The sequence below is a fragment of the Rhipicephalus sanguineus genome, chromosome 1 (assembly GCF_013339695.2).
Source record: "Rhipicephalus sanguineus isolate Rsan-2018 chromosome 1, BIME_Rsan_1.4, whole genome shotgun sequence".
NCBI classification, from domain to species: Eukaryota; Metazoa; Arthropoda; class Arachnida; order Ixodida; family Ixodidae; genus Rhipicephalus; species Rhipicephalus sanguineus.
This window is the reverse complement of record NC_051176.1, coordinates 36012987-36029467: the sequence shown is the minus strand read 5'-3', so window position 1 is coordinate 36029467 and position 16481 is coordinate 36012987. Positions and strand designations below refer to the sequence as shown.

Genomic DNA, 16481 nt, shown 5'->3' with positions numbered 1-16481 from the left:
TGAAAGAGGAATAATGGTCCCTTACAGACCACCACCATCTCCTCCATCCAGACCCCCTCCAGGACCTCCTCCTGTGGCGAGACCACCGTAAGACTTTCGTGGCGTCTCTTGGCTATTTCGTTAAAAATGACTCAGGAGAGCTTTAGAGTCAACGCATTATCATTTCAGCCCCCCTGGTCCACCATACCAGCAACCAGCACCTTCGCCTAGGCCACCGTATGAAAACATTTCAATATTATTAGGAAACCATTTTCTTTCAGAGGTCATGTTATCGCGATAGCAATTATATGGACACTCTCGGCTGGTTTTTGCCGTTGCCGTCGGCGCCGCCGTGATGTTCCGGATATATATTGGTATGTATATGTATAAAACCCGCAAAGAAAAATATTCCTGAAGAACATTTTTCTTAAGCGCGCGACAGAGGGATCGAACCAGCGATCCTTCGCACCCCTGCGCGATGCGTTAAGCCTCCAGCATGCATGTCAGGTTTCCTTGCATGTCATGATTTCTCTGCCGTATTGCATTTTTCTCGTGCCCACAGATCTGGTTGAAGTAGAAAACTTAATTAGAAAAGTACGTTTTAAAGCCCGCATTTCAAGGAAAGCGCCATCAAGATGCTGCAAACCAAACATTAAGGAACGAAGGAACGTTTTTAAAAAAGTCGCAGTTTCATCGCAAGGGTGTACCAATAAACGCGATAGCAACATATTGCTGTGCTTTGCGAAGTAACGCTAGGAGGTCATTCATCTAGCATCCAACTTGTCGCAACTGAACAAAATGCCGGCGAAACAAAACGCGGCCACTGGAGCGAGTGAAATGACTTCCGTCCTGTCAGTCGTTTCATTGCAAACCGAGCAGTGATAAGAGCACGTGAAAGGTGTCAAGCGTCCGCGGATCCCTTTCAAGACAAAGCGCGCGACCGAGCAAACCACGGAGTTCGGGTCTTTCAAGGGACGAAAGGAGGCCAGCGCGTCTGCTCTCTCCGCTTGAGCAGCGATCGTCTGCCACCCTCGCAGGCTGTCATTCGAACGTAGAGCATAGGATGCCCGGGGCGCAGTTATAAATTTTGACTTTATACGCAACCTCGCGGCGGTTCGGACGGTGACGGCACAGACGCGCCGGGAGTGGCCATATAATTGCCATCGCAATGAAACTTCGTTGGCAAGGAATGTGAGAAATAAAATCCAAATTTTTTCCACTCGGGCTTGTTGGCCCTGCAATAAGACGAGTGGTGATGCGCGTAAGACGGGACAATGGAAAGGGACACGCTTACACACACAGAGCGCACTTTCATGTCATCGCGTTCTTTCCTTTGTCCTGTCCTATGCGCAACACTACTCGTCTTAAAATCTAAAATGAAGCCCTATCATCATTAAAGCGTTGCAGAACGCAACTTTGCCATTAATATTACCTAATGCAGCATTGTGAACATGTAACCAGTGAATGCTCTGACTGATTTTTACGCGGAGCTCAGCTGAATATTTATTTCTGCAAAGCTAAACGCAGAAGTATACCCAGTAAATGACTGTTTTAACTGATGAAACGAACAGTTTGTCAAACTTGCTCTATAGTTTCCTTTGCAGAACACAATCAGCAAGGACAAAGCTAGCCGTGAATCCCAAGGTTCCGCGTGGCTCGCACAGTGTCACATAACTCATACAGCTAACCGATGTATAGGGCTTTCTCTCGCACTTTCTTGAAATTTTCTAGGTTCTAAGGAATGCCCAACCCTTGTGACTACAAAATGCCAGGCTACGCCTCAAATCGCAATCCTAAGAAGTAAATGTGGTTTGTAGGTCTACTATATCAAGTACCTCTGCCGTGCTGTGAAAATGTTGGCGTGAACAGGCGAGCCGCATAACATTGGCGTGACAGGAGCAGAGTTTAACGTGGCAACTGACTGTCGGGCAGGACTTTTGTTTGGGCGAGTTGGCATTCATACTGCGTTTTAGTTCTGCATCCTAGCATACCAACTAGCCCGCTCTCACACCTTGCTTCTGCATCCTAGCAGCTGCATTTCGACAAATTTTCCATATATTCCTATTAGTGAAAACGCATTCCTTTGACCTTTAGCAACATATATTTGCACAGTTGTTGGAAAACATAAGCATAGATTTCTATTAATGATTTCTCTTCCTCACAGCACTTCGAGTTAAGAAAGGCAGCACCTAGCTGAATCCAATATGATAAATTTAATCACCCAGTGTTTTTTCTCGTTACTCTTCACGTCTTCAGGTACAGTAGTACAATAGCACGATTTTAGGCTATCATTCTGTTATCATTCAAGTTAATCCTACACGATGCACAATCATGCAGAGAGAAAGTGGGAATTGGTATGAACAAAACAATGTCATATATTCGTGCCTATACTAATTTGTCGAACTTGTGCTTTGATGGCAGAGTACTGACTGCTTTGTACATTACCATATCCAGACCCCCACGTCCTTCCCCTCGGCCACCACCTGCATACCAACCCCCAGCACCACCTGTGGCCAGACCACCGTAAGACGTTATGGCTTTCACAAAACAAATATATACGCATGACCACATCGCTCACAATCACTGTCTAATCCTGTTTTAAACAATCCCATCTTTCCTGAAGACCTCCTTCCGGGCCACCAGCCCTCCCCAGATTACCATGCTTTGATTTTATCTAGAAATGCCGTAATGCAGACCACACACAGCGACTGCACATCAGATGTGCTCTCGCAGATCACTCCATACCAAATGTCCATCCGCTCTTGAATCAGTTTCGTCTGTATTTAGCTTCACCCTCAACAAGTTACTGTAGTGGGAAGAATGTGTATATCCCAATACCAGCGCTCCAGTTATTCTGAAACAAAAGCACTGCCATCTCTTAAGACCGCCGTACGTATTTCCAGACATTCCAATGTTATCTACCACGAAGCCGTCAACGTCTGTAGACATAGATGAGCACAGCGTTCCGTAAAAACGAAGCGGTTATAACTTAGCCCTTTTTTGTCGTCTCATATGTGTGTATACCGTGTGACGTTTGGGCTTCTGAATTCTTTTTTCACTATAACAGTCCAGTCGCAACTTTCGGTTCCACAGAATTAGCAAGAACCGTTTTATGCGGCTATGAGCGTGCACATGTGTTGTGCAGTTTGTTCAATAATTAGCCAAAGATCTTTACGTAAAATGTCTATATTCATGTACAGTCTAAACCAATTGTAATGCCACCGCTTTTAGCAATATATCGATTACAACAGTACGAAGCTGTTACACCGCCAACTTTTGTACGCTTCTAGGTGAAATAACTCGCTTGTTACAATGTCATCACACTGTATTATCGGCTATAACAATGAATTCTGCCTGTCTGTGCCGAAAGTTTGTGGAACGCGAAAATCCTTGAAAAAGAAAGGAGACAGCGAGACATTCAAGCTGCAGCAGCCCCGACGTTCACAGCGTACTCATAAAATAGGACCTATTTTGTAGCCTTCTCGGTATCGCCAACCACGTGTGCCTCTCCCGTCGCCATTCCACCCCTCGGAAAGTTCATGACCTACTCCGCCCGCGCCGCGACAGTAGCCCCGTCGCATGCACAATAAGCCTCACTGCATAGCGTTGTGGCTATGCGGCAAAGCTGGCTTTTCAACGCAGCTGCGGCCGCAAACGGAGCGATTCGCGACAGCGCTGGCTCGAGCTTGCGAGATCACCGACGTGGCATTGGTGGTGTCTTCAATTAATGCAGTTTCGAACATGCAATTACAGCAAAACGTTCGAAAAAGTAATGCTTAGAAGAGTGTCAGCGTCCCAAAGTTTAAACGTTCCTATACAATGATTCTATGGGGCGTGTGGCGGTGTGGTGCAAGCGTCCAAATTTTAAAGCATGTCCGCAAAATCGGCATCTGTGACATGTTTACTACTGACACGTGTTGGCATATTCCATCCGATATCACAGTTTTCTCGCAACCGCCTGGCGCCCCCTATTTTGCTTTTTGTCATGCAACCCGTTTAACACAATTATTGCTTATAAGAACAGAATTCTCGTTGCGATTGAGTATTGTTCTAAGTGGGTTCCACTGTATTTGTAAATACTTACCTCATCTAGATAGGTCTAGTGATACACACTTGAGCATACGAAAATTAGTGAACGCCTTTGCAATTTTTAAAGGAGTTACTGGAACTTAAGGTTGGTAAATGCAGATCAGACATGCGGCATTCATCCACGTAGTGTTTCGTAGATAATTAATATACGTAGATGGCAGTGACTGTGTTATATATTCAGAAGTCATTAGGTCCATTGTAGATATGATGGGAATAAACTATTAACAGAATGGTTGCTACGGAGCTTCCTGTCTTAGCGTTTTTTTTTTACCGCAGGTGTTCCTCCTATTTGTTTAGCAAGGTCCACATGCAGCAAATATTTCATTTCCAATGAGGTTTACAATTTTCTTGAACCTTCATGCTTTCTTTTGTAACATTAGATTGAAGCAAAGAGTAAATACGTCAAATAGAATTAGCGTGTTCCTCGCAGATCATACTTACACACCTTCAGTAGAACTGTATTGCATTTGCCTAATTAATGTGGAATGTCATGTTAGGAAGCGTCGTTCAATAAAACATCCTTATTACACATTTGCAAGGGTGCTATAGCCAGCGTAGAAGCTTCCACTCTCTAAATGCCTGGGACATTTGCATACAATTTGCAGACCCCAAGTTCCTCCACCACGACCGCCACCATCTTTTCCTCCTCCACCTCCCGTGGCCAGACCTCCGTAAGAAACGAGAATACTCTACCCTTCTTCACTATTCACCGGTACGCATAATATGTCATGTATGAACCAGGAATAATGCTGCCTTACAGACCACCACCACCTCCTCCGTCCAGACCCCCTCCAGGACTTCCACCGGTGGCGAGACCACCGTAAGAGTTCCCTGGCATCTCTAGAATATTGTTTTGGAAATTTTTCAGCAAAGTTTTAGAGTTAAACTTTGTCATGTCCACATTTCCAGCCCCCCTGGTCCACCATTCCAGCCACCAGCACCTGCGCCTACACCACCGTATGAGTTCATTTGAATATTATTATTATTATACCTCATTATCTTTCCGAAATTTCTTTTTTTTCTTCGAGCTTTTGTCCGCTACGCCGCCATATTGCCACGCATGCTTCTTTATCTTTACTTCATCCGGCTTCACCTACAAAAAAACTGTTGCCAGCATACCAGCTCCGGTTCAGTCCGCGCCGCAATGCTTGTGAAGCTTTCGATTGCATTAGACTAACATGACAAGATTGCACACATTACACGAGAAATCTAGTTGATTCTATAGCTCGCGCAAGCACCACCTATAACGCTGGAATGTTCCACCACTGATCGAATGATAGCATTGGAATGCTCCACCACTGATGGAATGGTAATGTTGGAATTTTCCACCAAAGTATGTAACGAATTATTTTGTGGGCTCGTAATTTATTAATGTAATGACTTTTTTCAAGCGCGAGATTTAAAAATAAAGACTGCCTGTTTTTTGAATTAATTCTGAGAAAAATATAGCATGTTCACTTCACTTACCTTGACCAGAATAGGAAACAAAAAAGTCAGACTTTCGCTCGAAGGGCGGAGAAATGAACGCGATAGCGACAAATTGGAATGTCATACGAAGAAAGGCTAGCAGCTCACTCCTTTTGCAAGCACGACCACTGCAGCAAGCGAAGTCTCCCTCGTGCGGTTTCAACGGCAAATATTGTGATGAAAGAGATAAAACCACGAGAACAGGCGACCACACCCTGTAGAGTTAAGTACGGAGCCGAAGGCGGGCAGTCCCACTACAACGAAAGACAGGTGAGGCGACGCCCTGAGTGCGCCATTTGGTCCTTTCCGCCATGTCGCGGGTGATAGTGAACACGCCTCTGCCACGGGGAAGCCCCTCAGCGATGTCCATAGCACCAACGGTAAATGGTGTATATAAATAGCTCGCCGTTAGTATGTTGTTGATAAGAATGAGCATGGCGTCACAAACGCATGTGCGGCATTTGGGGGCGGTTTTGTAAGGAATACTGCACGCGAACGCGTCAGCGCCGCTACTCGGTCAACATTTCAATAGTGCAGCAACGTTAGCGTGATTGTCGCGCTATCTCTTTGCCAATTGAACATCACGCCCCTCATACGCGTGTTCATGGGCATTTGTCCTCTTTCGGGCAAGTTGTTTCGTTCCACCTGCAGCATGAAAATTTACACTCTCGAAGGCAACAGGGGCGCAGACGCAGCACTATCTTGCAGCTCCTTTCGCTTCTCTCGAATATTACAGATACGTTAATGGACAGGTTACTGCTACTTACATTACACGTCTGAGGATTTTTTTGCAGTAACGAATCGGTAGAAGCAATGTCTCCACAAACAAGAAATAGTAACATTTCTCGCCGCAAATGCCACCAGGGGCGCTTGCTTAATGGTTGTGAGTGGTACGTCGTGGGCGCGGTGAAACTGAATGCGAGACATCGTAGTCACGTGAGGATATAACCTTTAGTTCATCGTGCGTGTGTGCCTAGTCTGTGCGATGAAGCTCACAGATGTATCGTGTCGCTCACTGGCGTAGCGGGGTGAGCACTGCTCTTCGGTAAGAGCAAACGCGGTGGGTGGACCCGATCTTCGCCGCGAGCGCCTGTCAATCAAATTGACTGACGCGCGAACTCGGGCACAGGCTCGTTCATTCTGAAAAGCCCCCAGTTCAACTCGTGAGTGTCACAGCACCGGTGTGCCTGTTAAGCGTTTCATGCGGTGGACGCTAAGCAACAGCTTCCTTGCATATAAAATAATTTCGTCAGCTACCAGTACTTATGCAAGGCTGGAGCCATCGAAGGAGCTTTTGATCACCTAGCTTCTTCCAGCTTTTTACGAGGCTCGTCTGCTCAGTCTGCTCGGTCTGCTTCGGAGCGAAGACCGCGTCAGTTCGGTCTCACTTTTGAATGTATTAATGAGCTAGGTCTGCATGGCATTGCAATATCTGTCGCATAAGGCCTCCCGTAAAAGCCATGCCTCTACGAGTGATGATATACAGAACACCGTGTAATAACATGACGCTTCGCATGACTTTCTACAATTGTGCTCTCATGTACGTAATTACGACATGAACAAAACATCCCTAAGGACGGGACTGTGCGAGCGCACCTGGTCTTTCTCTCAACGTTCTGCCTCTACCAAAGTATTGTTGCAGATCAGAAAATGGCTACCTGGCCCACTTCCAGGAAGTCTTTCGTTTCGGCATAGCGCGTTATGAACTTGGCGGCTTTGTCGTTTCACTGATTGGCTACAAGACGTGGCCAGTGACCCCAGCAAAAGAATGAAAGTCGGAGTCACCAGCTGGTCTATCTCCCGCTTCCAGTCGGTACTTTGCTCTGCTTCCATTCGGCTCTCCGGGCCGTTCCATGTAGTCGTCACTGAATGACCTTGGCGGAGAAGGATCTTCACGTAATCGACGGCCATGTCCACCAAAATAGAGGAAACTTTTGTAGCAATGGAAGTATAGCCTGCGGCCTCCCTTTTCCGTGTATGCCACACCTGCCACTCGTAGAGTTGCCGCGTACTGTCTCGGAGAAAAAAATGTGACAAAACGTACTTCTTACTGTTGCGTGTAAATTACGGCTTAGTGCATACAGTGCCCAGCAGTCCGAAAGTACGTTACGGCAATCTGACGGGCACAGCTGGTTCTATATGTTGCTTATAACTTAGGTTGACGATACTTTAGCGCCTCATCTTCATTAACCCGTCGCATTGCTGGCAAAACCGAAAATAAAGCTCGTATTTGTGTTTCGTCATTTTTAAACTATTGATATTCCTCGACGAATACCAGGCAAAACATATTCTCCCCCTTTCACAGACCTCGGCGCCCCCCAGGACGGCCACCGCCTGCCTACACCCCTCCGCCCCCCTCGGCGATACCACCGTAAGGAGCTGGACATCTTCCGTGTGAATTTGGATAATTAGAGCGTTTGCAATAACCATGCCGGAATACATTAAATTTGGCAGGCGTTACATTCTAACCGATGAAGCCGAAGGCCTGCCTCAAATCATGTAAGGCAAGTAAGTCGCTACGAGAAAGTACTTTAGTATGGCATTCAACCGACCCCTTAAACACGCTATACGAGCACCTTTGTCTTTGTCTTTTTCAAAGGTGTGGAGACATTACCGAAGCACCTACTACGCGTCTGTCAGGCTATACACGCACCCACGTAGGCACCTTAAATAGCTACCTGCCCAGGTACCTGAAATATTTTTGGTATGTATGTCGGACAATAACTTCCGAATTACTTTTCCGAGATATTAAACTCAATGTAGCATATATTCAACACGTATTACATCTGTTAACGTCCGCACATTAACAGATTTAATATTCAATTGCAGAAACGTGGAAACGCACCAACAGTTGCGCGTTTTTAATTGCGAAACGAGAAGGTGGTTCAAAGCTGCTGGCTCATCACAAAAGGCTGAGCTGTGACATATCATAGGCATCATCATGATTATCAGCCCCACAACAACAAAATGTGTTACAACGTAGGTGCACGTACTGCCTTACCGCCGCGTAGTGGGCACTCGTCACAGTAAAGGTATTAGATGCCTTTGCAGAGTCTACAGCAGCCAACTACTCCGCAGAGTAAGAGGCAAGAGGGGGCCGAAAAGAGGGTGTGCCCTAGGCACATTCACGCCCCACTCGGAACAGCTATAGCGGCGGCGCTTGGTTATTGGCGGCATTGGCCGCGGCGGGGAAGGCCAACTAGGGAGCGTCCACGCCCTGCGGAACGTGGCTTTCACCTGCATGTGTTACACATGTGTAACACCTGCCTAACTTTTCTAAGCACATCAAAAGGTGTTTACTCCCAAGCCTTGTGTCTAGAATGGAAGAACCTTACCGCGGTGCCATAGCAGAGTACGTTGTGCTGTAAGGATGTAATTTAGCCGCTAATTAAAACACACGCCTTAAAGAGGGCAACGCGATGACATGATTTGTTGCGCGTGTTCTCATTCGCGGCTTAATTATGTCCTTAAGTAAATACCAACTAGGCCAGCAAACAGTATTTTTAAAATTGTACTGTGAGTCGTGTGCTCTTATCGCCGCTCAAGTTATCGAAAAATCCTCGTGAGAACAGTGCCACTGTGCTCCCGGAGTTATAGGTGCGCACATGTTGCGAGCATATAAGCACGGCCTAATTTGAAGTTCCCATAAATAAAAAAATTATTGCCGAGTTGTGAGTTTCTGGTGACCAATTTTCACTCTAATAAATTCTTTTTGTGTGCTCTATCAGGAATATTTAGGACGTAATAGTAATCCTCCCATTCAGTAAACCACGAAGAAAACATTTCGCTAGAACAAACAGACACTTCTCATTGGCGTACACCGCTGTGGGAAGGTTGAACCTTTACACTAACCTGACCAATATATTGCAGACCTCAAGTTCCCTCGCCACGACCCCCACCTTCATTTCCTCCTCCACCTCCCGTGGCCAGACCTCCGTAAGAAAAGCAACAGCACTGCACTCTGTGTAGTTCAGTGAAAGATAGCCATGAACCCGCATGGAATTTCCCTTACAGACCCCCACCACCTCCTCCACGAAGACCCCCTCCTGGGCCTCCTCCAGTGGCGAGACCCCCGTAAGACTTTCAAGCCCAATTCTCCTAACTTCCTTGAAATTTTTCAACAGCTAACGGAAAAATTGTCATTTCCACATTTCCAGACCACCGGGTCCACCTTATCAGCCCCCAGCACCCTCGCCTAGGCCACCGTATGAGTATATCTTGATATTTCTGTGCAGTCGTTCATACCGTTTGGCATTATGCTTATTACGACCTTACGCTTCCTTTATGCTTCCGATATGTCCTTTTCCTTCCTTTACCAGAAGCTAGAGTTTTGCATTTGTATTGGGCGCGAGGCCCACCATACGACTTTGTAATACCGCAGCAAAAAAAAAAACGAAGACTCACCGGGAAGGAGACGGTGCTCCTTCCCTCTGTGTCCTCATTCATGGCTGTGCTATGACAAAGTGACGCGCCAAAAAGGGCACGTGGCTACCCTTGCCACCACAGGAGACGCGGGCGCTGCAGGCGTTAACCGGGGCCCATTTCCTGTCAAAATGATTCCTTAGCCTTCAAAAAGCCAGGGCACTCAGCCTCTAGGATTTTGGCATTGGTGGCCGCAGCAGGTGACAACGACGGTCACCGCGTTGTTTATTCCTCTTTAAGGCAATTAACTGTTTGTAACAGTTCTTTGGCATGTTCTGCTGTGCCTGCCGGCGCGGCTTCAAAATATAAGGAGTTGCTTCGTACGAAAGAAAGCAGTAAAAACGAAAATGTCGAAGGTGCAGCATGCTATAGTGAGACACGGCTGGCAAAGCCATTTTTATTTTTATTTCTCAAATACCCTCAGTCTTTCACACACTCACAGAATAGATCCAGTAAAAAGGGCGTCTTTTTGTCCAGCAACGATAGCCGTCATCTGGCTTGCTTGCGTTTCCTTTCTTGAAAATTCGGCGCTGGCCACTTTCCTACCAAGAATGCCATATCACGCTAACAGCGCACATGCCCTTCGTGACCAGAAAGTGCCGGGCGCGCGGCAATAATGCAAGGAAAGGAAGGCAAAATGAATGACGATTACTGTTGTGGGACAAAAAAGACGCCTTTTGTACTCGATCTTTTCCGTGAGTGCAGGCCATTATAGGGAGTGGATTTCAAGGTACACATAGGAGTACAATGTACAACAAATCAAATTACACATTAGTAATGACAACCGATACAACAAACAATTCCTAAGCCTCGTAAACAGAAGAGGAAAAAATATAATAAAAAGTAAGCATATCGCTTTACTATAGCATAAGAAAGTAGTCTTCTACTCTCTCCACAAAGTTCACTACGCTATCCATGCCAATGATTTCCCGGGACAAAGCGTTCCACGTCTCAATGGAAGCAGGAAACAATGAAAATTTGAATGTGTCGCAGCGTGTGACGTATTGCCCGATGTGCTTATTATGACACTTTCTACGGGAATGACGATGCGGTGGTTTCAAGTGCTGGCGCGTTTATGCTATCATGATAAGTCAAGAAAAGAAATTTCATAGCTCATGCACCTGTGACAGGTATTCATTTGGCGCTCCTGGACGTCTATAAATAGCTCCTATTAGGAGTGAAGTGACACTAAGCTTTTCCGTACGCCATCTACTCTCGTGATTTACTATGCCTATTTCTCGTAGAAAATGTAGGTAATTATTTATCACAATAGCCTCCACGCCCGTTACGATCTGTGCGTAACAACGTATATGAGGAGGGAGCTACTTCTGAACCATGGATTTCAAGGTGGAGCCAGGTTTTTGCAATTATTAAAACGTCTGGGGAGTACAGTATTATTATTATTTCTTCCAATTTAGCAACTTCATCAACGGGCACTGAAACAAAGCAGCGAAAGCGAGGCATTGTTCCGTCAGGCGGTCGTACCTCGTCACAATGTCTCGCTTAGCCTGTCTCATTTGGACTCGCTTATTTTCTCGATCATTTCGCACGTACAGTTGGTTGCTCACCTTAAGTTTGTCGAATACAAGGGTTACTTTTCACCGTTTGCACAATTATCTTTGGCTGACTGCCACAGATTTCTGCCCCTTTCGCGAATATCGTCAGAGTAATCTTCCGATATCGAGAGCGAACTATCTTTAAAAGTGAAAGCACTGCGCAAGATAGCTTCTCTGTGAAGTCATGAAAGCTCAAGATCACGGGACGCTCTCGAGTTTCTTTTTTTAGAGCCAACTCGATGAATGCGCTCCAGCGAACGTATACTTCAAGGCCCAGCATGTCCCTGACAACGTCTTTCGCAATTTTTGTTCGAGTGTTGCGTTACCTTCCCGTGCAGTTTCCTTTCACCCATAGGCAACGATGTTATTTCTTCGACTATGGCTCTCTAAATCACAAATTTTTGTGTTAGTTTGGCTGACATCTGTGCGCATTACTTTGACCTTTGCTACACTCATCAAATTTTCCATGGTATTGTCTTAAAGTATACAATGCCGTTTCTAGTTGCGTTAGCCTTTGCTGTACACTCTCGAGTCCACTTTCTAGAGTAGCCTGTGAAGGCTTAACTGAAATGACCATCGCAAGAATTTGGTCCAGCTTATCCGGACCCGGATTCTCCTCGACATCACAATGAAGTTGTAAAAGCAATTGGACAACATAGAACTACTCATAGGAACAAGATAGCGTACACTGTGGGCTTGGCAGCACAATAAGGCCTACGTAATTACTTCTTACGCAATTGTGGAATAACCATTTGTCATTAACCTGGACAAAGAGCACGGAATGAAACATCGTGCGCCGAACGATGCTGACAAGCACAATGGCCTGTCCGTGCCACCGTTCTCGGTTTTTACCGTTTCCCACGATGTTATCGATGCCGCTGGTAATACAAAGGGCGGATCCAGTCGGGAAGTTGCCTGCAATGTATCCTTGTAATGCGGCGGCGTCAGCAGGGCTTGAATGCCGGGCGAGGCATCACTGGTTGATAGACGGTTGTCGAACCGTGGCAGTCCAAAAGCAACGCCAAGGGGCCACTGCATGGCCAACGTACTTCCACGAACACCTGGACAAAGAAGAAATTGAACATCGTGCACCGAACGATGCCGCCAAGCCCACTCGAATGTAGAACTTCGCATACATGATGTCCTCGCCCCCATAGGCGTGCGCAGGGTTCCCCATTAGGGGGGGCAAAGGTTCGTCGCAGCACCCCCCCCCCCCACTCTACTAAGTCAATGTATGGTGCAAATTTTGTGCCCCCCCCCCTCTTGGGTGACTAGAAGGGTGAATGTACGGGGCACATATAGCGCCCCCCCCTTTAGGTGATTAGGGGGGGCGGCCGCCCCCCTGCCCCCCCTGTGCGCACGCCTATGCTCGCCCCCAATGTTTTTCAACGCTATAATGCTCTCAGGTATGCTTCTAACTAAATCATTCATGCAATGTTCAGACCGATGTAAGGAACATATCTTCGATCATAGAAATGACTCGAGTAAGACAATCTTAAAGAACGACTGTTATGTAGTAGTAATACTGCTATTCAGTTGACCACGAACAAAACATTTCTCTAAAATAAACAGAAACTTCTCATTGGCGTAGCATACGGTGTGAAGACTTTCAGCCTTCACAATAACCTGACAAATATATTGCAGACCTCAAGTTCCCTCGCCACGACCCCCACCTTCGTTTCCTCCTCCGCCTCCTGTGGCCAGACCTCCGTAAGAAAAGCAACAGCACTGCATTCTGTGTAGTTCAGAAGTACATACAAGGTATCATCCATGAACCCGCATGGAATTTCCCTTACAGACCCCCACCACCTCCTCCACGAAGACCCCCTCCTGGGCCTCCTCCAGTGGCGAGACCCCCGTAAGACTTTCAAGCTCAATCCTTGTAACGCCCTTGGAGCTTTTCAACAGCTAACGGAAAAATCGTTATTTCTTCATTTCCAGCCCCCCCGGTCCACCTTATCAGCCACCAGCACCCGCGCCTAGACCACCGTATGCTATTTTGATATTTCCCTGCACACGTTCATGCCGATATGCCAGGGGCCAGCAATTTTATTTTGGGTGGGGAGGGGTGTTGAATCATTACTTATTAATCTTCGTGCTACCTTTTGTATGTGTGTATGCATATACATCCATCCACAATTGGAAAATTACGGGGGGGGGGGGGGTTGGAGTGAGGTTGAAGCCACAAAACCCCACGCCCCCTGTGGCTACGCCAATGCGTTATGCGGTCGTGTTTCTCAACAAACATTCTTCGATTTCTCTCGACGGCTACTTTTCCTAGAGGTATCCAGTTTTTCAGTTGTATTGGGCGCGAGGCCAACTACTGGACATGAGGGTGCTGCAATCTCTGTGACGTGCTACACTGAATCAAGTGTTGTTACCTCGCTCCCCGAGTGTGTTGTTGTCATGATAGTCTAGTTCTGTGTGTCGTAGTGTACCATGCACATGAAAGATCAAGCCGTGATTCGACATGTACCTCAAGAATACCAAACGAACCGCCACGGCGGTCTAGTAGCTATGGTGCTCAACTGCGGACCCTATGGTCGCGGGATTTAATCCCGGCGGTGGCGGCCGCATTTTCGATGGAGGCGGCCCGTGTACTTTGATTCAGGTGCACGTTAAAGAACCCCAGGCGGTCGAAATTTCCGGATTCCTTCGCTACGGCGTCCCTCATAATCATATCGTGGTTTTGGAACGTTAAAACCAAACAATTATTAAATTAAAGAATACCAAAATTTACTATGCATGTTTGATAAAGGCTGAAATCGGCAATAAAATCAAGTCCAATAAACCCAAGCCAATTGATTGTCGAAATAATTTCTTAACCTTCAAAAAACCAGCGCACTCAGCTTTTAGGGCTTCTACATAGGTGACCGTAGCAGACGACAAAGTCAGTCGCCCCGCTCTTAATTCTATAGAGCAATCAACTGCTTGCAATAGCTCTTTGGCATGTTCAGTGTCTGTGCCGGTGCAGCTTCAATGTCTGAGAAGTTCCTTCGAGGAAGAATGTTTAGCGCTATGCCGTGATAGCTCTATGCTGTTTGTTTCTGAATATATTATCGTAGTTTTTCTAGTCTCTTCCTTACAGCTTTACAGTTTTCTCTCCAGTTCTACAGTTCTCTTTTCTCTTCAGACAAAGAAGTAAGATACCACAATTGTCGTCTATGATCCTGCCATTCTTCAACATAACGGTACAGGTGCACTGAGTCGCAGAGTGGCAATTAGTATGTACAAATTAATGCTATGTGTTCGCTTACAAGGAATAATTCCTACTGCATATTTGCCGTGCTTACCATGACATGGCAGAGCACTGACTGCTGTGTACATTCACATACATAGAGCCCCACGTCCTTCGCCTCGGCCACCACCTGCATACCAGCCCCCGGCGCCACCTGTTGCCAGACCACCGTAAGATGTTATGGCTTTCAAACAAAAATGCTTTATGCATGATTATATCGCCCACACTAACTGTTCAATCCTATTTTAAACGATCATTTCTTTCCTCAAGACCCCCTCAGAGACCGCCACCTTTGCCGAGACCACCGTGGGTAGCGATTACCCACCTTGATTTTATATAAAAGATTCGCAACACAGCCCACGCATTAAGACTGCACACGAAATGTGCGCTATTACAGCTCACATTTTACCCCCGTGCCATACACATTTCCACTGTTTGTTCGCTATCTTGGCTCCCGCGGCGAGCTTCTCTAACGGGAACGATACGGTCAGCCCATCTTCAGCCCTCCAGATTGTCCGAACCGATGGCCATCGCACCAATTTCCAGATACAGCACTTTTGACTAACACGAAGAGGTTACCGTCTTTAAAAACAAAGAGGATTACAGAGTTTCGCTTGATATTGAAAGAGAAAGACCTTTGTCTTTCGTGACCTTTCCATACGTGCGTGTACTCTGTGCCATTTGGCCTAATGAATTCTCTCTTTGAATACTGGCTGAGTTGCAATTTTATAGCGAAGCTGTATACCTCTCGGTTGGTCTGAAAATTTCGTGGCCTCCGCACTACACTCTTGTAGCGCGTATGTGCCACATAAATTGGGCAAATCCAACTACTCACTACATACGCTCGCGTGCTCCTCTGCTAGCAGATGCGCGCGCTCCCTGCGTATTAACCTCGGACGCTGGGGAAGGGCATTCGGAGAGGTGGACAGACGAGCCGACGAACGCAGCGTAGCGAAGGAAAGAGCGAAACGAGCAAACACGTGTAACTTCGCTAGCGTTCGCTGCAGACTCGTGCACAACTGCAGCGCCACAACTAAATTTCTCCCTCTGGGTGGTTTAGGGGCCCTTTAACAATTGACGGCAAACGGCATATATTTATTTGCAATCACGCATACAGCATAGAGCTCAGTATTCATTTCAATAAAGAAAACCACAAACCACAAGCGTCAAAAACCGTATGATGGATCATAAGGCGCCTGTGAACAATGGGAACACCCTCCCACGCGTTCCCGGTAAAGATTAGGTTGCAGCTGCTTTGAACATCACACGAGGGCTTTGAATGACGTCGAACGGCCCTTCCTTCTCCCCGCGAGTGTTTTCCGCTTTCATTATAAATAGGAGACCCGTCTAGCAACTCATTCAGTTCATTCTAAGAGTGCCTTGGGCAAACCACGGAAATTAAAGACACCAGAAGAACAGCGGGAATGCAATGCTCGTCGAAAGGAACAAATTCGTCTTGCTGAAAATGGCCGCGCAACCAATCACGGTTTACCACAGCGACCACAAAGCGATTATCACTACCATTACTCTAAAGTAATAATAAACATACCCCCCACGAGCATGTCTGGTGTTTGATACCCCTTCGCTGGACATTCACGTTCGCAGGGCGGGATGGCCGCCATTTCTTTTACTTATACAGTATTCAGCACGCTAATTTTAGGCGAGCATGGCGGTGGTTATGTTCGGTAAAGATTATTGTGTGTGTGTTTAATAATTAACTGAACTGTCTT

General features: G+C 46.5%; 1 protein-coding gene across 1 annotated transcript in view; it reads left to right on the top strand.

Moving 5' to 3' along the window:
- The window catches only part of LOC119380888 (basic proline-rich protein), a 188822-nt gene that overhangs the window by 91853 nt on the left and 80488 nt on the right, over positions 1-16481 (top strand). The window contains exons 4-7 of the mRNA XM_049412809.1: positions 9550-9609; positions 9693-9740; positions 13312-13371; positions 13455-13502. Coding sequence (XP_049268766.1) covers positions 9550-9609; positions 9693-9740; positions 13312-13371; positions 13455-13502 — 216 coding nt within the window. The remainder of the gene's footprint in view (positions 1-9549; positions 9610-9692; positions 9741-13311; positions 13372-13454; positions 13503-16481) is intronic.